Below are 26,117 nucleotides of genomic sequence, written 5' to 3' on the forward strand. Positions count from 1 at the left end.
TAACTCTTATCACCCTCTACACTTTTCATCATTAGCAGAGAGCTCACCATGACCTCTAGACAATCCCCATTATCATCAATATACAAGTTAAATAACCATGACTTGTATATTGACGAATCCTCTGAGGTACTGTAAAGGTTCTATGTCATTTTCTGATACCTGTCCATCAGCCACCTCTCTTATCCATGTCACAAGCCTATTTTTCATACACATCCCTTTGAGTTTGTATAGCAACCTCCCATATGGAATTCTGTCATATGCTTGGCAAAATCAGATGTATCATGGTACATCTATTTCCACTATCCAAGTCTGTTATTGTTTTAATGCAAAATATGAGCAGATTTCTAAAGCAAGAATACCTTTAACAAAGCTATGTTGCCCAGGCTCTAGAGACATTTTGGATTATGGGTAATACAGACATAGCACTATTTTCTATACTGAAGACAGTGACCTATCAGTATTAATATCTGCATTTACAATCCAAAACATGTGCCTTGCAGTATATATCGAAATATTTTACGATTTTAATACTCTATTCCTGAAGATATCTCTATAACAGAAACAAATTATCAGAACAGTTATTAAACCTGCTGTTTAATTATTTCTCTTTGTCTGTATTCATTCCATTACATTCTATTATGAGTGTAAACAAGCACCTAAGCCTAAATATGAACTTATTAAAATATCTTTAATGTGGTTATGTGTTTACCATCAAATTCCTGATATGTACCTTCAAGGAGCATACAGGATACTATGATAGCACAATATGAAAAATTTACATTATTACCAACTTCCTATCAACAATTTTTCTCCAAATTAGTCTGTTATCTATTAGGAATTTAACACTGTCAGATCTTATATTTTGGCCTTCTAAGGCATTTCTTACTACATCCACCTAGATCTTGATCTTCCCTGATATTTTTTTTCTGCCATCACTGTTTTGCAAATCTTTGTTCAACTATTTTGTTTAACTGACCATGCTACCTAAGTCAGCTCTGCTCACACATTCCATCACCACTGATGCAATCTGTTCACAGCCTAATTTATCTCAAAACTCTCAGTCTCCAGTCTCTGATCAAACGTTTTATTTCTAACCAAGATCTCATATACACAAGTTAATATTGGTTTGAACACTGTCTTGTATACAGCTGGTTCAGTGTTCTGATTGATATCTTATTCCATGTAAATTTATTCAGCTGACTCACTATCATGCCACTTTTGCTAATGCTGTTGTCTATTTCAATATAATTTAATTTGTCAGCTTTACTAAACATAATGCTTAAATAGTTAAGATCTTCCATTCAGGAATGCAGCTGATGTTTTTAATGTTCCTGTCAATTTTTAGTGTCTTTTCATTGCTCATTTTAATGACATATTTGTTAGTAATTTGTTTTTTAATGACTTAGTTAAACAGCATTTCTTCCATTTAGTTAAGGAATCATGCAGAAGTATGAATTTATTTAAGAGTATTTAAGAGAATATCGCCTGCATACAGTAAATAGCTGAAACGAATATCCCCAATTATGATATCAGATGTCACTTCCAAAACGTCCATGTGGATGAAATATATCACTCACCTCAAATTTCATATCTATGTTATTTCGATGGAATATCAATGATATTGCAATTTTAATGGGGCATTTTGAATTCATGGCAATCTTAACAATGTATACATGCCAAGACCAGGTGGGTGATTAATGCCACATTTCCTTCACAACAACTTGATCCACACAGATGATGAACAAAGTGGAAATAATATGAATTCTTATCTCACACCTAATTTTACATCAAGCCATCTTAAATTCTAACTGCTGATTTACAATTTGTAGACTATGTACTGCTGAAAATAATGCTCATACCATATAACTTAGTGTTTTGAACTGCTCTTCTACTGGCACCTTGTCATACGTCTTTTCCAGATCTACAAAACTTAAATACAGATCCTTGCTATATTCCCATGATTTCTCAACTATTTGTCGGAAAGTAAAAATCTAATCCTGATCACCTATATTTGGCTTGAACCCAGCTTGTTCTTATCTAAATTTCTGTTCTACTTTTTTTTTTTTTTTTTTTTAATTGGCATCTTCTCAAGTATGGTTACATAAATCTTACCTGGAATACTCAGCAAGGAAATTTCTCTGTAATTCTCACATTCAGTTTTATTTCCTTTTTTATAGATGGATACTAGCTAGCTCTACTCCAATCATCTGGAATTTGACCCTCCTCTGACTAGAAGGCCGAATTCCTGATAATGATTTCTGAATATAATCTACTCTAGCTGCTTTTTCACATTCCCAATTTCTGATGGCTTTTTTTTACCTCATGTATTGATAGGCACTTCTGAATATTACCAGCTGCTGTTCTGCTTGCTATTTAGCAATCTTTCAAAATAATTACTCCAGACATCTAGAATATCTATCTTCAATTTTCATTTCACCTTTATCATCTCAGATTTCTTCTACAATAATCTTTTCCTCCATTTCTAAGCTTTTTCAATAGCTGCTAGAACATTTATGACATCACCTTTCCGATATTTATCATCTAAATTCCTACCAGTCTTTCCATGAGTTTTGTTTAGCTAGCTTTATTTAACTGCTTTGTTTTCTTACATTTTTCTCTGTATTCTATCAGAGCACACGCTGACTTACTTGCCAGGAACTTGTAATATGCTTTCTTCTTTTCCTTGACTGCCTCTTTGACTTCCCAAGTCCATCATAGAGTTCTCATTTTTCTATCCTTACAGATAACATCACCATGTAACTGTCTGACTAAATCAATCAATGTTTCTACATTCATTCTTCCACTGAATCTTCAAGGTTTAGTTCCTGTTTTTAAATTCAGTCATTTTTACTTTAATATTTGTATACTTGAGTCTACAATCCTCTGAAATTTGCTTAACTTGGGATACTTTTTAAAAGACTTTCTTACACATTTATATTTTCAATATGATATACAATGTTATCTGCTCAAAAATTAAGCTGTGATCACTTTATTTTAAATAAAGTGATCACAGCTAAAACTGAACTCTTGCCAGATATTGCTACCAACAATAACCTAGTGAATGAAACTTTCTTGTATCTTCTTTTCGTGTACATTTATGCACTTCTTTATGTTGGAACATGACATGATGGTAATGACTAGAAATCCAGCAGGTACTTATCATGATTATTGGGTTTGCTCTTTTCTTGAAATTTTCCTATGGTATTTCTATATATCTGGTATTCATTTCCTGCTCTGCTGTTCAGATGTCATATGTGTTTTATTATTTAATTGCATTTATACAGAATCAAATGATATGATTTAGAGAGAATCAAAGTGCCATCAATCCTCTTCTGATTGAGTACCTTTACCAGCATCTCCAATTCCATAACGACCACTACAGAGATAGAGACTAACATAATTAGTTGCTTCTCTCCTCATCCCATCCTTGTATGATGGAATTATCTTGCCTGCTAGTCATCAGGAATCTTGTTCGTGTTGAGATGCCAAGTCAGGAAGTTGAATAACAGGTAAGGGGAAATGCTAATCTTGCACATTCCTTCAGCATACAGACAACTTAAGCAACCTCATTACTGTGTTTGAATATATACTTTACTCACTCAACTGTTACTGACATTAACTCTTTCCTGTCATCTGTATTCAATGAGATTATTTTTCCACGGTGTTCTTTCTTTTATAATTATATTTTTTTTTAAGAAAATCACAAAGCAGACTAATTTTAATTAATACTTCCAATATTTCGGCAAATCAAAATAAGGGAACAAAATATGATATGTGCATGCAGGCAACACTAAGTAATGAGGATGAAGCATGTCAACTGAGAGTAAGCCTCAAGTCCTAAATAGCTCCCCATCAGTAGGCTAAATTGGGCATCCTATTGGACATCCTTTTTAGCTACTGGGCTGAAGTATGGAGGATGAGAGCATCCCAAATGTGGATCAGTTTCATGCAACCAGTTCATGATGTCAGGTGTCCAAAGTATCGTCAGAAAATCCTGAATGGCTGTGAAAACAGATATAGTCCTCATGTTCAGCAATTCTGCTTATTTAGCCATAGTAAGATAGTTTGCAACTACACTGGACCTGGAAAACACCTGTCAGGTCTTTGGTGGAGCAGATAAGGGATGCTAATTTTTTATAATGGTCTGTAAGTGGTCGGAAGGTTGTATTTTTTGTAGAATTTTTGTTAGTTTTTCAGATGTGCCTGGGATATATGGAATGGTGACAGCTTTGATGTAGTCTCTGTTCTGGAGATGGGGGGGTGGGTAATATTTTTTGGATATAATGAGAATTATAGCCATTGGCTAAGAAGGTTTTTTGAATGTGGTCAAGTTCCATAGAGAGGGAACGGTTATCTGAACTAATTAATTTAGCCCTGTTATTATAAAGTTTTAATAATCCCATAATGTTGGAGAGAGGTGACTGTTTGTGAATGTATCTACTGATATGTGTGGGTTTTCTGTAAACAGAGAATACCAGAGATTCATCAGGCTGATGTGTAATTAAAGTGTCTAGGAAAGGGGAGACAGTTCTTACTTTCTTTTCTAATGTGAACTGGATCCTGGGATGTTGAATGCTTAGATGTGTTAAAAATATGTTGAGATTACCCAGGCCATGTGGCTAAATGGAGAGCACTTCATCAACAAAGCATAGCCAAACATAGCAAAAATTTTAAAACCACTGAAAAATCTCCACCTTTCTCGTTTCTACTGTTAAATCTTGAATGAAAGGTTTAAATTGTCATAAAACATTTCATTCGGGATTTAACTAGGATGCAAATAAATTTTCCTAAAGAAGTACTTGTATATAGGTATAAATGAAATTATAAATAATGTATTAGTCCAAATTAAATTAAGGGGATAAAAATCCCTTATTATTTTACAGCCAGTATGCGAAACTCTAAGATCGAAGTGAAGGTATAGCAAAGGTATGCAAGTTCTTTTCACTTAAACTTTGATATCATCCAGGTCTAGCTACTCACTAATGAGACCTCAAAAAAGGTTGAAACCGGTCTGGGTAGTGACCTCTCCTCATAATGTAAAGCAGTATTACATCTCCTAGGAGCTGTGTGTTTTTACATTATGAGAAAATATCGGAGTTTGCTCCACCTTTGCCTCGAGTTGCCTTGGTGTTGTACTACCAGGTGGTCACTTACGCTTGGATTCACCGATAGTTCTTCGGCATGAAACTCTTAGATCGTAGTTTTCGATCTTAGAGTTTCACATACTGGCTGTAAAATAATAAGGTAATTTAATTAATTTCGCCAGAAAAAAAAAAATAGCCGTTTGGCTTTTCATCTTAACGTATTAGTCCTTTGTTTTGTAAATTCCTCTGTTTTGCTATATTGTTAACTGTCCTATGTATAACCGAAAGGAATTGGATTTTTGTGAGAATTATATTAAAACAGGAAAGGTTAGATCGAAGTTCACATTGAAGTAATCGGCTTAAAGACATAACCCAAGGCAGTCGCAAGGTCCGAGGTGCACGCGAGACATCCACGTGGAGAAGATAGTACCGAGTGCAAGGGACTTAGGTGTTGAGCGTAATCAGTGACATAGGGAGAGAGCAGAAACGTGGAGGTATAAGAAGCACAGTGCCGCGGGCTTGGAGCTCTTTTTTCTCTTCATCTTCATTTGGCTTTTCGGTACCGGTAGAAGTGGCACGAGTGGTCGGGAAGGATGATGGTCAGCAGCAGCTAAGCAACCAGGCGGCGGTCCAGTCCAGGCATATCTACGGTAGATCTAGACAGTCAGCGAGAACCGAAGCTTCATGCCGAATCACGAGGACCTGTCCAGGCAGAGCAGTCTCGCCCACATCGGCAAGAGGGTGATTTGTGAACGTAGTCACTAGAGGGTCATATCCAAAGACAACAGGCCATAGAATGAGGTAACAAGCCATGTGCTCACAAAGGACTGATCGGGAGAAGATACCAGCATGAACCAGATGGTCGGTAATGTAAAATCTTTCTAGTTCCGTTGTATTCTGAACTAAGCTGAAGTGCAGAAAAGTGCTGATATATTATGTAATAGGACTTGATAATTAGTAACAGGACTCTAGTATACTTAACCTATCGATAAATTACTGTAACTCTATTTTGACATTGAATTGTTGAGGCATGCCATTGTCTGTTAGCCTTAGATGAATGAGATAATCGCTAGCTTAATTGTGATACATGAGTAGAAGCAGGACAACCTAAAATTGGATATTGTTTCATAATGTGATGTATTGATTGTAGTTCTATTTTGTCTAGTTAATAATCGTTACGTGCAAGTGCAATTCAGTTTAGTTTTGTGAACTTTTGATAAATGTACAATGAGCTAAAGAATGAACAAACATTCATGTTTTCTTTACCTTATAAAGTTGACAATTCTCTAAAATAAATGTACCACTCACTAAAATCAGAACCTGTACATATTCAAATGTGGGGGATTGGCTACGACTGCATGTAGAATAAGTTTGTTAAGGATTAGTAATTGGGATTGCTGTTTGCTAGATTCTAGAATCATAAAATAGTCTGTGTGTTAACTCCATGACAAGGAGATTTCTCTTGTATAGGAAATAAGATGGCACAGTGTTATCAAACAAATTTTTCTTAATTCTGAAAGGGAGCTAATTCCGGATTTTGCATTCAAAGAGGCTTGACTCTAGCCCAAGACAGACTCTTTGTCCACTGAGTTTTGCACTCATAACCAACCGAAGGAACGGCCACCGAAGGGATAGGATTAAGCTAAGGCAGATTATAGTAGCAGAGGGGTCAAGGATAGATAAATTACTGTGTTTGTAGGTACTTCTAACTATTTTCGAACAGAGTTGAGTAAGGATAAGGGAGAGGAATTCTAGCATACCTTGAAACACTAAAACATAAAAAAACAAACAATAATAGTGAAAACTAACACTACCAAGAATAAGCTTCTAACTATAGGTTTTCCAGGCATCTACTAGATTGCTCTTCTGGCTTATCTCATTTTAGACAAACTGGAAAATTCTTTTATTCATCTAGAAGAACATAAGTCTCATATTAAATATCATGAGCCTGAACAGTCTGGACTAGCTGAGTATGCTATCTGCACTAAACAAAGTTAATTGAAACAAGACAAGAGTCCCTTATAAAAGTTGTTTCCCCACAGAATGTCTTTATAAAGAAATGTGTGAAACATTACTTTACTGTCCTAACTTCCCCAGATCTGATGGTCTATGTCTATCCCCTTTATAGAGGATAGCACTTTTTAAATCTGCTAATCTTTTTCTAACTTTATATAATATTTTTAGTTAGGAAATTATTGATTATCATTTGAAGCAATCTGGTGGGAGTGCTTAAGAGTCAATGCTGTATAACTGAAAGAAGACCTACACATAGTCTTTAAAGGAATGCGGAGAACTGACCAGGGCTTCTGACCTAATGTCCAATCCTCACCTTCTCGTGGTGCACCTTGTTGGGTATCTACTTGGATACTGAACAAACGAGGATGGGCTGGCAATTTGGGATTTAGCCGACCAAATTGTATTCTTATTGGTTAAACCTTGTTTAACGCAAGGCGATGCCGGCTGGGGCATCGCCCGGTTAAACAAGGCCCCGTTGTTTTTGCCAGGGAACCAGGGCGAACAGCGAAAAGTCAGCTACTGGAACAAATCTGAAAACAAACCCCAACTCAACATCACCAGAGTTAAAGATCGGTACTATCAACATAAGAAGCCTGAATGGCAAAGAAATGGAGCTAGCTGAAGAATTAGATAAGTACCAGATCGACATAATATGGGTGACTGAAACAAAAAAGACAAAAACTGGTGAGATCTTTCTGAGCAATAAATACAAAATGTTATATTCAGGCAATGACAATCGAGGAAAAGAAGGAGTAGCCATAATATTCAACACAAAATACGAGACTAATCTTCTTGAATGGCAGGCAGTCTCAAGTAGAGTGATGTGGGCAAATATCAGAATGGGGAACTGGACAATGAGACTTATTTGTGCCTATAGTCCCACAGAAGGTTCTACTAAGGTAGAAGTGGAGAAATTTTTTGATGCTTTAGAAAAAGCAACTGACACAATGAAAAAGGAAAAGTTGGTCCTTGTTGGGGATCTGAATAGCAGAGTAGGAAATGATTGTCAGACATACAAAAATATTTTGGGAAAATTTGGAGAAAAGAGCAAAGCTAATAATAATGGCAAATACCTGTTGGATTACTGCTCAGGACATGGTGTTCCAACATAAAAATGTGCACAAATTCACATGGAGAGAAGAGGCAAGGAATAAGAAAAGTCTCATTGACTATGTTATTGTTGATAATGATGTTTTCTCCCTGGTGCAGGACACCAGAGTGTACAGAGGATTTGAAATTGGACGTGATCACTATTTAGTCTTGAGCAGGATAAAATTGAATTTCATATTGAAAAGAATAACATTTAAGAAAGTTTTAAAGCGAATAAAAGTTGAGCAGCTCTCAGATGTGAACTGTAGACTAACATACACAAAGATTTAATAAGCCAAAAGGCTATTTTACCGGCGAACATGTTAATAGAAGGGGGATGGTAAATCCCTTTATGTTTTAATAGCCGGGTACGAAACTGATCGAAATCCATAGAGTTTCATGCTGAAAAAAACTATCGGCAAGCCCAAGTATAAATGATCACTTGGGTAGTACAACACCAGGACAACTCCATGCAAAGGTGAAGCAAGCTCCCTCACTAACTTTAATATTCTTTCATAATGTAAAACCTAGCTCCTAAGAGATGTATATATATATTGTTTTACATTATGAGAAGAGGTCACGACCCAGACTGGTTTCAACCTTTTTTTGAGTTCTCATCAGTGAGTAGGTAGACCTGGAATATCAAGGTTTTAAGTGAACATGAACTTACATACCTCTACTATCGAATTGCCGAAGTGGTGTACTCCTATATTTAATGTTAATTACTAATTTAATAAGCCGAAAGGCTATTTTACTGGCAAACATGTTAATAGAAAGGGGGATGGTAAATCCCTTTATGTTTTAATAGCCGGGTGCGAAACTCGGATCGAAATCCATAGAGTTTCCTGCCGAAAAAAACTATCTGAGTTGCCCTGGTGTTGTACCGCCCTAGTGATCATTTGAGCCTGCCGATAGTTTTTTTCGGCATGAAACTCTATGGATTTCGATCTGAGTTTCGTACCCGGCTATTAAAACATAAAGGGATTTACCATCCCCCTTTCTATACACAAAGATTATTGAAGAAAAAATGAAAGAGTTTGAGAAAAGGAACCAAACCTTGGAGATTCAGTGGCAAGCCTTGAATAAAACCCTGATTGATTCAGCCAGAGAGGCATGTGGTGAAGTTGTCTGCAAGGATAGAAAAATCAGGACTCCATGGTAGACACAGGAAGTTACAGAGGTAGTGAAGGAAAAGAAGAAATCATTTCAAACATTCCTGGCAAATAAGTCAGCTTTTGCTCTTAGAGAATACAGAGACAAATGTAAGAAAGCGAAACACTGTGTAAAACTAGCTAAACAAAAGTCATGGGAGGACTTTGGCAAGAACATAGAAAATAAATATCAAGAAGTTGGTAAGATATTCTGGCGGTTGTTAAAGAAGCTTAGAAATGGAGGAAAGAGTGTTGTAAAAGGATTTAGAGATGATAAAGGTGACATGAAAACAGGAGAAAAAGATATCCTTCAATTATGGAGTAATTACTTAGTAATTAATTATGGAGTAAGGAAGGTGCCAAGAGAGGAGCTATTCAATACACTACAGTTATATGGTGTCAGTGGGGCATTATATCAAGCAATACTTAGTCTTTATTTGAGTTGTAAGTCGGCAGTTAGAATTGAAGGATATACAGGAGCTGGTTTAATGTTAAATCTGGTGTGAGACAAGGATGTACATTATCCCCTTTGTTATTCATTATCTATATGGATCACATTATGAAGGAAAGTAGTATTAAACATGATATCAGAATTGGAGATGTTAATGTCAGCTCTTTGCTTTATGCGGATGATGTTATACTTCTAAATAAATCTGCTACAAGTTTGCAAGATTCCCTGACTAAATTGAATAACTGTTGTAATAGATATGGTATGAAGGTCAGCATTAAAAAGTCAAAGAATGAAAATAGGTAGAATTGTTGAAAATGTCAACTGTGTTGTGAATGGGGAACCTGTGGAACAAGTAAAACATTTCAACTCCTTAGGCACAATTTTTAGTGAAGATAGTAAATTAAATAGAAATAGACAACAGAAGTCCACGCGGTTAGCCTAGTGGCTATGCGCTTCGCAACCATATGCCTGGGGAAGGAGTGTCCTAGGTTCGATTCCCGTCGGTGACGTGAGGCTGAAGGATCATCCTCAGCCATAGCCAAGTTAGCCAGTCTTGGGCGTGGACAGCAGGGTTTTTTCACCAGTTTATTCTGGGGTTTTTCATCCCACAAGCAGGCAAACTGGCCTTGAGAACTCAACACTACAGGCCATAGGATACACCAGGGCATAAGGCTGACCACCTTATCCTGTAAAAACGGAGTGAGGTCCGATGATCAATGGACCCTCGACACCGCAAGGTAAAAGAGGGTATAAGGAAGATGATGATGATGATAGACAACAGAATCAACAAAGCTGGTATGGTAGGAAGTCAATTGAACAAATTCATATGGAATAAGAGAGAAATTAGTCGGAACACTAAATTAGCTGTATACAAGACAGTGTTCAAACCAGTTTTAACTTATGGATCTGAGAGCTAGGTCAAAAGTAAAACACTTGACCAAAGATTAGAGGCTGCAGATATGAGAGTCCTGAGAAAGATTAAAGGCATGAACAGGTAGCATCAATGGCAATATCAGATTAAAAACGAGGATATTAGGAAAGAACTTGACATTGTCGGCATCCAGGAATGCGTTAGCAGAGCTAATCTCAGGTGGTATGGTCACTTAAACAGATTGGGCAAGGAAAGATTAGCAAATAGCAAAACAAGTGTTCTCTGCCAGGTTGGCAGGAAAACAACCCAGAGAAAGACCAATAACGAGTGAATGCAGATTTTTTCTTCGACATGCAGGTAGTTTTCCCCTCCTTTTGTACATCCTGGAGATCACTCTGTAGGCTTGAGGTGGATGATTCATTATTTGTTGCATTACAAACACCTTCAATAGAAGATTTTTAAAATACTAAAATTAAACAAAGTCCCTTGTCTTTTATTCATATTAAAATTTAAATCTGTAGGCCTATTCTTCTTCTTTTCAGCCATTTTCTGTCCACTGCTGGACGAAGGCCACCTCCAGTTCATTCCAATTTTCTCTGTTCTTGGCAATGGTTGACCAACTTTGCCCAACTAAATTTGACAATTCATCACTCCACCTTCTTTTAGGACATCGCCACCCTCATTTCGCTTCTTTTGGAATCAAGTTCGTTAGTATGGTGGTCCATCTTCTCTTCTGGATAGATGTCTGGCCCATTTCTATTTTAGTCGCTTGTGGTGAAGAATGATGTCAGTGATATGAGTCTATTACTAGGCCTATTACTTTTAAAAAATCATGGCACTCAGGATTCTTACATACTGCAATGCAAACTTGCTAAGAAATAGTATTCAGTATTACTAGATTTGAGAACAATACAGACTGCCTTGATCTTCAATTTCAGTGGAAATATTTTTGTTATACTTCCTTGCTGATTGTCACTGACATTTGCCACACAGATGTTATTTCGTTCAGATTTGAGAACAGAGGATATGCCGCCCCTTCGTCTTGCAGGAAATTTTTATGAATGGTCATGAACAGCGGTATTCCCTTTCCCTAATGTTGAAAGATTTCGATATCTGAAAATTCCCAATAATTTTTTTCCCAAAAAAATTCCCAAAAATGAATATTTCCATGTTTAAAAATAAGCTGCTTGATCACTAACATTTGCTACACAGATGTTACTTAGGCATTCTGGGCCTGAGCTTTTCGACATTCATGAATATTGTTCTCCTCAGAATATTTCTACTATAAAATATTTATTCATGAAAAATGCTTAGAAAACTAAAATGACAAATTCCAGAACTTCTTGCGGCCCAGTATAAGGGAAGCCGTAGCCTGGCATTTGAGAAACATTGACCTAGAGGAAGCAGTATTAAATTTAATACCTCGGGTAGGAGTTAAATGGATGAGTAATATCATTAAGCACAAGCTGCAGAAGAAAATGCTGTGGAGGGTATATAAATAGAAAGGTGACCCAGCAAACTCATGAACAGTACAAGACTCAGGCAAGAAAGGTGCCAGCATGGCAAGGAAGGCAAAATCAGATTATGAGAAGAATTTAGCTGAGCAGGCCAAAGGAAATCCCAAAGAGTTCTTTCATTATGTGGCAAGCAAGAGAAAGAATAACCATGGAAGATTGACCTTAATGAGTGAAGATGGTCATGAGGGGAGAGAGAGAGAGAAGTGGATAAAATAGTTGAGTTACTGAGTGGCCTCTTTGCAAGCATATATCTTCCTAGAGAGGTTCTGCTTTAACATATGTGACAGACACTAATGTGGGAATAGAGGTAAATGAATTGGAGGTTCTTAGATATTGCAGAATCTCAATGTAAATACATCTGTAGGATTAGATGGGATATCAGCTAGGGTTCTGCAAGAATGTGCAAGGGAACTGGCAATGCCTTTTGACTAAGCTGTTTAAGTCTCAGCTCTGGTAGAGTTCCAAGGGAGTGGAAAGAGGACAAAATTATTCCTTTGTATAAGGGAGGTTCTAAGACTACAGTAGCAAATTATAGAGCAATCAGTATCTCAGGCATGGTGGTAAAAGTATTAGAAAAATTGGTAAAAAAAGAGAATTCAAGAATGTGTAGATAAAAATATGATATCGTATGAAAGTCAACATGGCTTTGTGAAGGGTGAATTAGTAATTTACTAACGTTTTATAATAGAGTGTATGGATATACTCTATTATATAGAGTATATAATATGGATAAAGGAAATGGCTACATGATGATTTTGCAAAGGCATTTGACAGAATACCACATGGAACATTGTTACACAAATTAGAACAAATGTGGGGGGGGGGGATATGACACTGGTTAAGTGAATAACAGGGTTACCCACTTAACCAGTGATATCTGTTTGATATCTGGCTGTTGAACAGATATCAAAAAGCGGTATATGGAGGGCAGAATAAAGGCAAAAACAGGTGACTAGTGGTGTACCACAAGGTTCAGTGCTGGAACCATTGCTGTTTAATTTGTACATGAATGATATAGGAAATAACCTGAAAGAAATATTCAGTTGTTTGCTGATGATGTGAAATTAGGTAGAATAATAGTTTATCAAGATGTGGAGAGCTTGCAGGATGATTTAAATAGGATGTCAGTATGGGCAAAAGTTAATGGATGTCAGTTTATTGTCAAGAAATGTAAAGTTATGCATTTTGGGATAAATATAAGCAATCCCTCGATTAGTGCACCTAATGCGTTCTTTAAAACAGGTGCATTAATCGAAAATGCACTAATTGAATATAGTAACCTATGAGAAAAAGTATAATTCGTTCCTCAAATTTCTTTCTTGAACCTTAATTTTTTTATAAAAGAATTAAGGTATGTCTCAGGGCCTAGTTAAAGGAAAACCATGAAGCGGAAAGACGATAAAACATATTCAGAATATAAATTTTATTATTCTACTTCTTAACAAAGAATTGAGCTAACGTAGTTTGGTGGCAATTTTGTTTCTTTTTTTCATACAACCGACGGTATGGCCCTATTGCCTCTTCTACTCTTCTGAAAATTTTCTGGTTCTTTCTTCATCAGGGTCAGCCTCTAAGCATTGCTGCTTAAAAACTTCGATTGTACAAAAATATTTTCAAATTGTTTCTGTGAAATCTCTTTTGGCTGACTATCAATGGTTAAATTTTCTTCATATTCTTTGGGATCTTCGCGCTGTGCATCTAAATTTAGCAGATCGGAATCACTCACTTCTTCAGAATGAGATTTAATTAACTCTTGGACGTTATCATTGAAGAGGTGAAAGAAATGAAGGACGAACGAATTGGTCACCAACACGTGAAATCACGTGCTTTATAGATAAAATTTTCCAACTGTTATACAAGCAAAATAGTTACCACTTTAAAAACTACAATGATCATAAAAGAGTAGGTTAATTTTCCGACGTGTAATAATAAACAATTCATCCCAGAAGATGGATTGATTACCCTATTATCAGAATGGATTCTCCTTTTCGTGACATGTGCAGAAGTGTCAAAGGGTCTTGAATCCGTGGGCATACTATAGCAGACGACATAAATTTTGGCTGTAAAAATTTGGAACATAGTATACATAGTGTACATGGAAGTAGTATAGTATGCCATTAAAAATAACTTTGTAAAATGTTTTAAATCAGTAACTAAATTATTTCATTCTGGTGAGTGATTTTTTAAAATAGTTAGCCATAAAAATGTATAGATAGAAAATTTTTTAAATCTGTAACATTTATTTTTAAGATGTATATATGTGCACTAATCGAATTTGGGTATCGAAAAAAAATGACACACTAATCGAAAACACACTAATCGGGGATGCACTAATCAGGGGATTACTGTAGATAAAAGCTGTGTAACACATTGATGGCACTTTATTCCAGCAAATAGATGGAGCTAGTGATTTAGGAGTGGCCGTAGACAGAGAGTTCAAGTTCAGAGAACATGCTAAGGTAGCCCATAAGATTACTTGGCTGGTGAAGAACATTAACAAGTAGAGATAAGGAAGTTGTAATTCCTCTTTATAAAGCCTTGATACATCCACATCTGCATAACTGTGCTCAAGTCTGGTCCTCCTGGGTTTCTTGGGGGATGAGGAAGCAGTGGAGAGGATTCAGAGGCGAGTGATCAAGATGGTGAGTGGCCTGTGGAATGTTTCCTATGAGGATAGATTGAAAGTGTGGGAACTGCAGAAGTTGGTTGATAGGAGAAAAAGAGGGAATATGATAGAAACATTTATGTTGCTTAAAGGATTTTATAAGATAGATGCATGGGAAATGTTTCAGCACTTGGCTAGAGGGGCCAGAACAAGGGGGTCATCCCTGGAAAGGTGTGGTCAGTAGGGATGTGAGAAATAGATTTTTTGTTTGGAGAGTGGTGAATGAATGGAATGGATTGCCAGAGTCAGTTGTGATGAGTGCTTTGTCTGTTAATGGGTTCAAGGAGAGGTAAGATAGAGTGTGTGGATACATTAGGTCTTGTATATATTGGATACATTTGAAATTGAAAATGATCATCATTTATGTTGAAAGTTTATCCGCTTGGTTATACTATAAATTAAAGATGCCAAGAAATTATATTCTTGGTTTAATGCTTTATCCAAGTGTAAGCAATCAAACTTTGCACGTTAAGTGACCCTTCCCATAATGCATAGCATTATATAGATCTGTAAGGATATGTGCTTTTGCATTATGAGATACTAAGGCAAGTGATGTGAAGTCATTAGCTTCTATATACAAGTTGTCCAGTCACAAAGTTACTTCAGATGCAATTTACACTTGGATAAAGGATTAAATGAAGAATATAATTTCTTGGAATCTTTAATTTATGATCACCATTTAGTCTAGAGCAGGATAAAATTGAATTTCATATTGAAAAGAAGAACATGTAAGAAAGTTTTAAAGCAAATAAAGGAAGTTAAAGAGACAGTGAAGGAAAAAAAGAAAGCATATCAAAAGTTCCTGGCAAATAAGTCAGCTTGTGCTTTGAGAGAATATAGAGCCAATGTAAGAAAGCTAAACACTGTGTAAAACTAGCAAAAACAAAAGTCATGGGAAGACTTTTTGTTTAGTTTCAATGGTAAGAACATTGAAAATAAATATCAGGAAGGTGGCAAGATATTCTGGAGACTGTTGAAAAAACACAGAAATGGAGGAAAGAGTGCTGTAAAAGGAATTAGAGATGATAAAGGTGACATGAAAACTGGAAAAAAAAGATATCTTTGAATGTATGGAGTAATTACTTTGAAAAATTGCTAAATGAAACTAGCAGTAATGATGGCACAGTAGTAAAAAACACTGACCAGGCATGCAATCAGGAATACATATCCAAGCCATCAAAAGTCTGAAATGGAAAGGCAGCTGGAGTAGATGATATTCAACTAGAAATGCTCAAGTATGGAGGTATAAAAGTCTTACAGTGGCTGCACTGCATAGTTTAGAAGGCCTGGACACAGGGATGAATTCCAGATGATTGGAGTAGGGCTCTCACAGTACTCGTATATAATAAGGAAATGAAACTGAATGTGAGAATCACAGAAGTATTTCTCTACTCACTGTTCCTGGTAAGATTTATGCAAGTATACTTGAGAAGGATTGTGGAAGAGAAGCTTGGTGAAGAACAAGCTGGATTCAGGCCAAATAAAGGCTGTCAGGATCAGATTTTCACTTTACGACAAATAATTGAGAAATCATGGGAATATAACAAAGACCTGAATTTACGTTTTGTAGATCTGGAAAAGGCATATGACAAGGTGCCAAGGAGAAGCTATTCAAAACGCTACAGTTGAATGGTGTCAATGGAGCATTATATCAAGCAATACCTAGTGTTTATTTGAGTTGTAAGCTGGCAGTTAGAATTGAAGGAAGTACAAGATGGTTTGATATTAAATCTGGTGTCAAACAAGGATGTACATTATCCCCTCTGTTATTCATTATCTATATGGATCACATTATGAAAGAAAGCAGTATTAAACTTGATATCAAAATTGGAGATGCTAATATCAGCTCTTACTTTATGCTGACGATGTTATACTTTTAAATAAATCCAGTACAAGTTGGCAAAGATTCCCTGACTAAATCGAATAACTGTTATAATAGATATGGTATGAAGGTCAGCAATAACAAGACAAAGACAATGAAAATATCAATTGAATCATGAATGGAGAACCTATAGAACAAGTAAAATATTTCAGCTACTTAGGTACTATTTTCAGTGAAGATTGTGTATTAAATATGGAAATAGACAACAGAATCAACGAAGCTGGTATGGTAGGAAGTCAACTTAGTCAAGTTAGCTGGGTTAGAAATAAAACAATTGATCAAAGACTAGAGACCGCAGATAAGAGAGTCCTGAGAAAGATTAGGAGCATGAACAGATGCCGTCAGTGGTAATATCATATTAAAAATGAGGATTATTAGGAAATAACTTGACATTGTTAGCATTCAGGAATGTATTAGCAGAGCTAATCTCAGGTGGTATGGTCACTTAAACAGAATGGGAGAGGAAAGATAGATTAGCAAAACGTGTTTTCTGCCAGGTTGGCAGGAAAAAAGACCCAGAGGAAGGGTTTTTTCCTTTTTTTACTGTATCAAACCACCTACAAGATGTAGGTGGTTTGATATAAGATCTGATAATGTTGGAGTCTTTACAAGTAACAGATTAATTTGGACAAAAATTGTAGATAGGAAGTTAGCAATGATGTAAAATTTTCATATAGTACTATCATATCCTGTACACCCCTTGAGGGTACATGACAGGAATTTGATGATGATGATGATGAATGTACATGAATAACTTTTTATGATAATGAGTTGACTAGGGTAAATCAGGCGAAAAATACAACTCCAGAGATAAATATAGTATTTTTCCTAGCTGTTTACCAGAATCAAGTGACTACAGCTGCATTAAGTAAGGTGCGTGTGGAAGGGCATATTTTACTCTGAGTGATGAAAGATCATTTACTATCTAAAGACTTTCACAAACATGTCAGTGTAAGATTGTAAGATGTGAACTCAGTTGCAAAGCAGGGATAGTATCAGTCTGACCACTCAACACTTGCAACTTTGAAATCAAACATTTTACGACTTCCATATGTTTTAACAGAACTAATGTAATACAATTTAATTGTTGTGGTCCGTTATGTGGTTTACTATTAAAACTGATGTATGAGAGAGTTGTGTAATGTATGGTTTATTGTTTAACATAGTCACTGATTGGATTATAAGAAAATTTAGAGGTGTAAAAAAAAAGTGGATAATGCAGACAACACAGTTTTTGATATCATCAAAATACACCGACATAAAAGCAAAATCATAAGCTCTGTATAAAATATCTGAAAACATTGGTCTTAAAATAAATGTGATTAAAATAAAAGTTCTTAAATTGAAGCAAAAGCCACAAAGAAATTAAACTTGATCAACATGAAACAGAAGTTAATAATTTTACATACTTGGGAGCTAATGTTGATCTGAAGGTGGAACTGACAGACATGTAATGCTAAGATTGACAGAAACTTTTAGAAAATCGAATAATATATGGAAATCATCCAACTATTATATGTTGGTGCCAAAATAAAGATCTTCAAAAGCAGATTTTCAAACAAAATGTTTGCATAAAAGATTAAGAACATTTTGGCATCAACATATAGCAAATAATGAATTATATAAACAGTTAGAGCAAAAAAAAAGGTCACCAGTGGGGGGGGGGGGAAAAAAAAGTAGATGGATATGGGTTAGACACACACTGAGAATGGACAGCAGGGAGATTCCAAGAGTAGCATTGACTTTGGCATACATCCCAGAAGAAAAAAAGAACAAGAGGAAGGCCAAAACTAACTTGGTTGGTTGAGAGAGCTGGTGGCACAAGACAGAGATATATGGAAGAAATGGATCTCGGCCTTATGTGTCATGGGGCACGAATGGGATAAGTAAGTAATGCTATTTGACAATAAAAACATTACTGTACATATGAGCATTAGTGGCTTTGTACAAATTATGAAATTAAAAGCATAGATGAAGTTCAAAGGATATTTATTTTAATTAAAATAAGCAAAGGCATATTCAGAGTTTGCCTTCTTTCTTAGAGAGTAGAAAGTTTTGAATGTGAATCCTTTTTAAATTTCAAAACATTCTTTAATCTCCTTAGTTCTCTGATCCATATTTAAAAAAAAAAAAAAAAAGGATAAGTAAACTTCTTTGTAGTCTGAAGAATTTTTTGTTACCAGCCTTTTTCTTTTTGGTTGTCAGTTCACTTGGACAGAAATGCAATATATTTCTCTCCTCAAATGCATCTACCTGCTTTATAATTTCAGCCATGACGAAGAAAATGCACAAACTGCACACAGAGGCAAACTAGGATACAGTACAGCAGATTGCATCTTTTCTTTCCTACATAATGGTGATTTACTTCATGCCAATCAGCTATTTATATTCTGTATATCATCTGTGATATCATAACTTTGCCAAAATTTGTAGCCTGAATACTGGGACCACAAATAACTTCTGGCATTGCATCGAGATTTATTATCAAACTGAAATGTGACAGGGTAGCCTGATAAGTGATAATAAAAAATAAAATTAGCTTTTATTTAATAATAAATAAAAATTAGCTTGTGAATATAAGAGCTGCATATACAGCTTTTATATTGAGATAATACAACTCCAGAGATAAATATAGTATTTTTTACTATATTTATTGAGAGAAGTACAAGTTAAAGACTTTACAAATTCCATTGATAAATAAGGAATTTTTCAAAGATTTCACAACCATTACAATATATATTACAACTGGAAATTACTGGCATCTTCGATTCATGAGACTCACTTCTGCAAATCAATCTAACATTAGCAAAGTTTAAAAAGAATTTGAACTAATAATAACTTCTAACTTCTTAATGCCAAAATTAGATTAAAATAAAACTAAATGTATAATTAAAGTATAAAAGACACAGCTTGATTATTCTGACTTACTGGAATGTCCAAATTTGATATTAATGATACTGCTGAAAATCAGAAGTTCAACAATTTAATCAGAGTGTTGTCATTAGTTTCACTCTAAACTAGTTTCATCTGTAAGGAAAAATTTTATTGGAACCAGCTGAGAAACTGTAGTAAAGCAAAATAAAATTTTTCAAACTGAATGAAGTAAGAAAGGATGCTAACATTAAAAGTGTAAAGTTAAAAGTAGTTAGCATATCACATCAGAAGTGAAGGATCCATTATGATGGAATGGTTTATCATCATCACAATCTAGTATGGAAGTTCTTTAAAAGAAAACTTCCACCTAAAAAAAAAATCTTTCCAGATCAACTACATTCTAGTTATAAAACCACTGACTTACTTATGGAAACTCTCATCTATAACTACAATTTGTAGTTATAGATGAGAGTTTCTGTATTATTTAACCATTAGTACACTTATGATACTAATTGTAATAATTTGAAACTTTTGTGGGTGAAATTCACAAAGGTTTGCAAGACACGCAAAATTTTATGAAATTAATAATAAAAAAAGCTTTTCTTCTTAGAATGTGAATATCAGACAATGTTAAACATTCATAGGTATTCCATAGTGTAATCAGTACAATGCCCGAATGAGAGAAAATTTAAACAAAAACTTAAAAAGCATGAATTATACATGAACTACAATCAAAAATTCACTAGAAACTATCATTTAAATGATAGTTTCTAGTGAATTCTAGTGAATGGAATACCTATATGCCAAGAAAGAAGCTATTCAATACACTACAGTTATATGGTGTCAATGGGCCATTATATCAAGCAATACTTAGTCTTTATTTGAGTTATAAGTCAGCAGTTAGAATTGAATGAAGTACAGGAAGATGGTTTAATGTTAAATCTGGTGTGAGACAAGGATGTACATTATCTCCTCTGTTATTCATTATCTATATGGATCACATTATGAAGGAAAGTGGTATTAAACATGATATCAAAATTGGAGATGTTAATGTCAGCTCTTTGCTTTATGCAGATGATCTTATACTTCTAAATAAATCAGCTACAAGTCTGCAACATTCTCTGACTAAATTGAATAACTGTTGTAATAGATATGGTATGAAGGTCAGCAATAAAAAGACAAAGACAATGAAAATAGGCAGAATCATTGAAAATGTCAACTGTGTTGTGAATGGAGAACCTGTGGAACAAGTAAAACATTTCAGCTACTTAGGCACGATTTTTACTGAAGATGGTAAATTAAATATAGAAATAGACAACAGAATCAGCAAAGCTGGTATGGTAGGAAGTCAAATGAATAAATTCATATGGAATAAGAGAGAAATTAGTCGGAACACTAAATTAGCTGTATACAAGACAGTGTTCAAACCAGTTTTAACTTATGGATCTGAGAGCTGGGTCAGGAGTAAAACACTTGACCAAAGACTAGAGACCGCAGATATGAGAGTCCTGAGAAAGATTATAGGCATGAACAGATGCCATCAATGGCAATATCATATTAAAAACAAGGATATTAGGAAAGAACTTGACATTGTCAACATTCAGGAATGCGTTAGCAGAGCTAATTTCAGGTGGTATGGTCACTTAAACAGAATGGCCGAGGAAAGATTAGCAAAACAAGTGTTCTCTGCCAGGTTGGCAACAAAACGACCCAGAGGAAGACCAAGATATAGGTGGATTGATACAGTACAAAGTGCCTTAGACGATAGAAATATAAGATCTGATAATGTTGGAATCTTGACAAGTAACAGACTGTTTGGAGGAAAATTGTAGATAGGAAGTTAGTAATGATGTAATTTTTTTAATGTAGTACTATCATATCCTGTACACCCCTTGAGGGTACGTGGCAGGAATTTGATGATGATGATGAGAATTTTATAGCCACACGATACTCAATTTTATCCATTTCAAGGGATAAAGAACACTTTTGCTTCAGACAGCTGTATAAAACAAACTACTTGGCTTGCAATTTCACATGGATGCTTATGACAGATGTACCCACTTAAAAAAAAAAAATCTTGCAGATAGTGTTGCCATCTATGGTTAAGGCTGAAAACTTTTCAGACCACCCTTGTAGGTTAGAATTTCTAAAATGCTTTCATTTCTAAATATTTATTAAAATATAAGAAACTTACCAGAATTTCCTGATTGCAGAGAAGTGATATTAAGACGTGGTGTAATTTGTACCCTGGGCTGTAAACATAAGAAAAAAATAATCAAATTTATTCCTTGAATTTATTTTTTATTTAATCTTAAGAGATAACAAAACCGACTAAATTTTTTTTTCAACTACGGACTAAGTGAAAATGATTCCATTAAAAGAATTAAACCATAATGCTTTAATTAAGTAGACTTGCCTTTAAGAAAAATATTTATAAAATTTGTTTAGTAAGGGCTAATCCATAAAGTACTCTCCCACTCCCTGTAACAAAAGACAATCTTCCTCCAAAAGCATTATGTAACTTATGTGTTCCTAAGTGAAAAAAAAAATAATCTTAAATGGATTATGTAATATCACCCTTAATCTATCATTATGTAAAAGGTTTTCAACTTTTCATGGATAGATTTATCAGTAAAAGAAGAAGGAAAGATATAACAAATAGGTAGGTTTGTGTGAAATCTGGCATTTGTAGTCTGTAATAATATCTACTGAGCCATTTGATTATGGTGGGAATTTCAAGTTTTCAAAATGTTCTAAACTCCTTGTAATTCTAACATTATTTCCATATAGTGAAATGATTAACATAATTAGCAAACATGCTACGAATGAATTATAGATTAAAATAAGTGAAATTGTTTGTATGTAGATATTTGATATATAAAGATATTTGATACTTATAAAATGCACATTTTGTATACTGTTGCTTTGTTTGCAACAATGATATAACTATTAATGCTCATGTAGTGCTATGGAAAGAACAGTGATGATGATGATATGAATGGAATACAGTTTGAAGTCTAGGTGGAAATCTAATGCAAAATAATTTTTTATAACCATTACCACTACAATTCAAAATTATTTTGTGAATAATCCATTTGTTTCCTTGACTACACTAACATATCTTATCATACTAATCACATTTAGGAGCATCTGATAGTCACTTTCTAATCCTTTATAGAAATCAATTTTCTTTCAGTTAATGTATAAAAAATTCACGTAACATTCAAAACTATTGGCAATTTTCTGGTTTGAATTCTCAGCACTGTTAGTAGTGGTTAGGCAATAAACAACAGCTGCCTTCTGATAGAAAGAGACTAATTAATTATCAATAATATCAATAATAATAAATTAATATTATATATAATATATATATAATTAATATCAATAATAAGACTAAGTTTATTATTGATATGATAAGGAGTACACTGACATGTTGGTAAAAGGAGATAGTTGTACCTATGCTACTGTATAAAGCACTGGTCAGATCAAACTTGAACTACTGTGCTCAGATTTGCTCATCTAGTTTTTCCCTGTGATGAGGAAACTTTGGAGAAGGTCCAAAGACAAATGACTAAGACAATGCCAGCAAAGGTTGGTCAATTGGTAGAGCCTCTGCTACTAATGGCTCACACAAAAAGTTAATTAAGTTTGAGCGTGGTTAGTAGTTGAAAGGGGATTTATCATTCCATGCTGTTGGCCCACTCTCCCTCGATGAGTCTTTGGACTCCCTAGAGGTGTCACATAATAATAATATCAGGAGTCAAAAAAATTTTAGGCTGGCTTACAAGTCAGACAAATACGTCACTCATCGGTTGTCAACCTGGATCGCCTGATATATTATAGTTGCATGTGTTCAATCATGGACATAGTCAATTTAAAAACTTTTTGTTAATACTATGGTTAATTTTTATCCTGTTTAATTATGAATATTGAAGCCAACATGTCAACTACTAATATGTTAGTGTTTATTGGACTATGAGACATGAAGGAAAAAACCCATACATTTCATCAGTGATACATGACTACTTATTATTATATATTTATTAAAGATATGTGATCACTGACACAGTTTATGTCACAGAAAAGTTACAAAAAATTAAATTATGTTAATGTATAGATAGGCCTGAAAATAAAATAAATCAAAATAAATCCAAGACAATGAAATAGTGAGCTCATAGAAATATCTAGGACAAATCATTACAAATGGCCATAAACTTGAGAATGAAAGTTTAGCTAAAATAACAGGATGGAAAGTATTTAACCATTATAGAGATATACAGGGTGTTCGGGATAAATTTGACAGTTTCGTAAGGAAAAAGAAAATCTTCTTTGTATCTATTAAATTTAATGAATTGACAAAAAAACATTACAGGCAGAGTTAATTACAATACTATCAACAAGATTTACTCAAAATAACCACCATTAGCATCGATCACAGCTTCAATTCTGCTTCGGAACCTCGAACAAGCTGATGCTACAGTCTCCCTGGGAAGGGCCGCAAAAACTGTTTTAATTTTATCCATTAACTGGGCTTTTGTATTACTGGAAGTGCGATTGGTGTCTTTTTCAACTGCGCCCCATACAAAATAATCCATGGGGTTAAGGTCTGGGGAGTTTGGAGGCCAAACATTTGGACTGGTGAAGTCGTAGAAATTTTCAGACAACCATTTTTGACTTTTCCCAGAGGTGTGGCAAGGGGCCGAATCCTGCTGCCATACATACGGCCTACCATTGGCTACCCTTGTTATCCAGGGCTTGACTACAGTTAGCAACTCCACGAACAAAGCCCGAATTCCAATGCCAGGGTTCTTCAACACCTGTTCCTGCAGATTTGCGAGGAATTCTGCTGTACGAACGCAATCAGATCGTCTGCTAGGGATCTTTCTTCTTGCTACATCCTCGTAGTCACCATTGCAAGTCTCTAGTTCATGCCTGATTGTTTTTACTGTATTCAGGGAGCATTGGGCAGCAGTCGTAATATCCTTATTTTGATGGCGGGCACGAATCATCATGATACAAGTTATTCTCTTCCATGATTCAGGTGGGTTCCAGCTATCCATCCTTTCTGACATCTTGTATATGAATGAAAAAGGGTCCAAACTTTTAAATGAAGAGAAGTGTGTGTTAATACATGTAACTTACGGAAAAATATAATTAATTATAAATATGTCAAATTTATCCCGAACACCCTGTATTTAAAGGTAATTTACCAAACCGCTTAAAAAGAAAGATCTACAACCAATGTATACTCCTAACAATGACTTATGGTAGTGTTATAATGTTGTCTAGTAGGTAATGTTTACTTAATATGGCTTAACTCCTTTACTTAACTATCTCTTGAATAATTTGTCCTATCTCAGCAGTGCCTATAATGTGTCTGTCTTTGTCTTTACTATTATATAATTCACCCCCTTAGATTATCACGTGCATGAGTCTGATCTACAAAGAGATTGTCTCAAGGTTAAGCCAACTCCTTAGTAACAAAGCTTCTGAAGTTAACTTCTCTTAAGGTTCTGGGAAAATTTATTTGTTCCACTGCACCACCCAGAGCCCTTATATTGGAAAAACTTCTCAGTCAAGAAGTGAACCTTCAGATATGCACGTGGTTAATTTAATCTATTTCTATACTAAGTTATCAATTATCAATACCTTCTATAATCAACCATGTTTGCAGTTGTGGTCTTAATTAACAACTATCTCCCACTTAAATCCAAATAATTTAGTGGTGCATTGGATTCTTAGACACGGGCAACCAAATTAAATTAATAAGAGCAGAAGGTTTATTTAACATAATGATCATCATACAGAATAAAGAACTTTCAATTATCACTGTACTACTAGATTACAAAGTAAAATTATTCATTATGTTCAAAGATTCAAGGCTCACATTCTTAGATTATAAAACCAATGATGACTTTTAGGTGTTAATCAAGCTGGCTAAATTAGACATCTCTACAGCTCCTAAACATAGCTAGCAATCAACACAAGTACAATTATAATACATGCCACATATTGCTCACCGACTACGATTAAAATATCATAGTTCTGTCTTAATTTTAGATAGAGTCTCAAAACTTTATGGAGGTCTATGATTCTTAAGTTACAATTACCTTCCTCTCACACATTACTTGATTAAAGGTTTACTATACTGAACTCGAGGATTCCTCATGCTTGTCCTTTCGATTCTTGGATTCCTATCCTTCCAAACATTTTCTTCCCTCTATGTTAAGGCTAAAATTCCTGTCAGTTTAGGTTGGTCCTCATGGAGTCTGCATACTGATCATCTATGCCTAGAATATTCTTAGCACGAGGCGATTCTGCATCCATAAGGCACGCTGCCTGGCCAGTATCTTATCCGAGAGTTGCCCATTGCTTCGAAAATCTTCTATTCGTACATCGTAGGGCTTGGAATCCGCTATCCCTCTAATCACGAACCGACACCTCCGACTTCTGCCACCGAGAGAGAACAGAGACTCAAGACAAAAAGTCTTTTTTTTTAGGGGGGGGGTCCAGCCCT

At 35.0% G+C, this 26,117-nt stretch overlaps 1 protein-coding gene across 1 annotated transcript in view; it reads right to left on the reverse strand.

Annotated features, from left to right (window-relative positions):
- Taf9 (TBP-associated factor 9) overlaps nucleotides 1–26,117 on the reverse strand; it is a 72,180-nt gene that overhangs the window by 14,395 nt on the left and 31,668 nt on the right. Inside the window, exon 4 of the mRNA XM_090413506.1 lies at nucleotides 21,795–21,852. Within this exon, the coding sequence (XP_090269632.1) occupies nucleotides 21,795–21,852 (58 nt within the window). The remainder of the gene's footprint in view (nucleotides 1–21,794; nucleotides 21,853–26,117) is intronic.

This window comes from Typopeltis vanoorti, chromosome 24 (genome assembly GCF_054136105.1).
Source record: "Typopeltis vanoorti isolate ZY-2024b chromosome 24, IOZ_Tvanoo_1.0, whole genome shotgun sequence".
Taxonomy (NCBI): domain Eukaryota; kingdom Metazoa; phylum Arthropoda; class Arachnida; order Uropygi; family Thelyphonidae; genus Typopeltis; species Typopeltis vanoorti.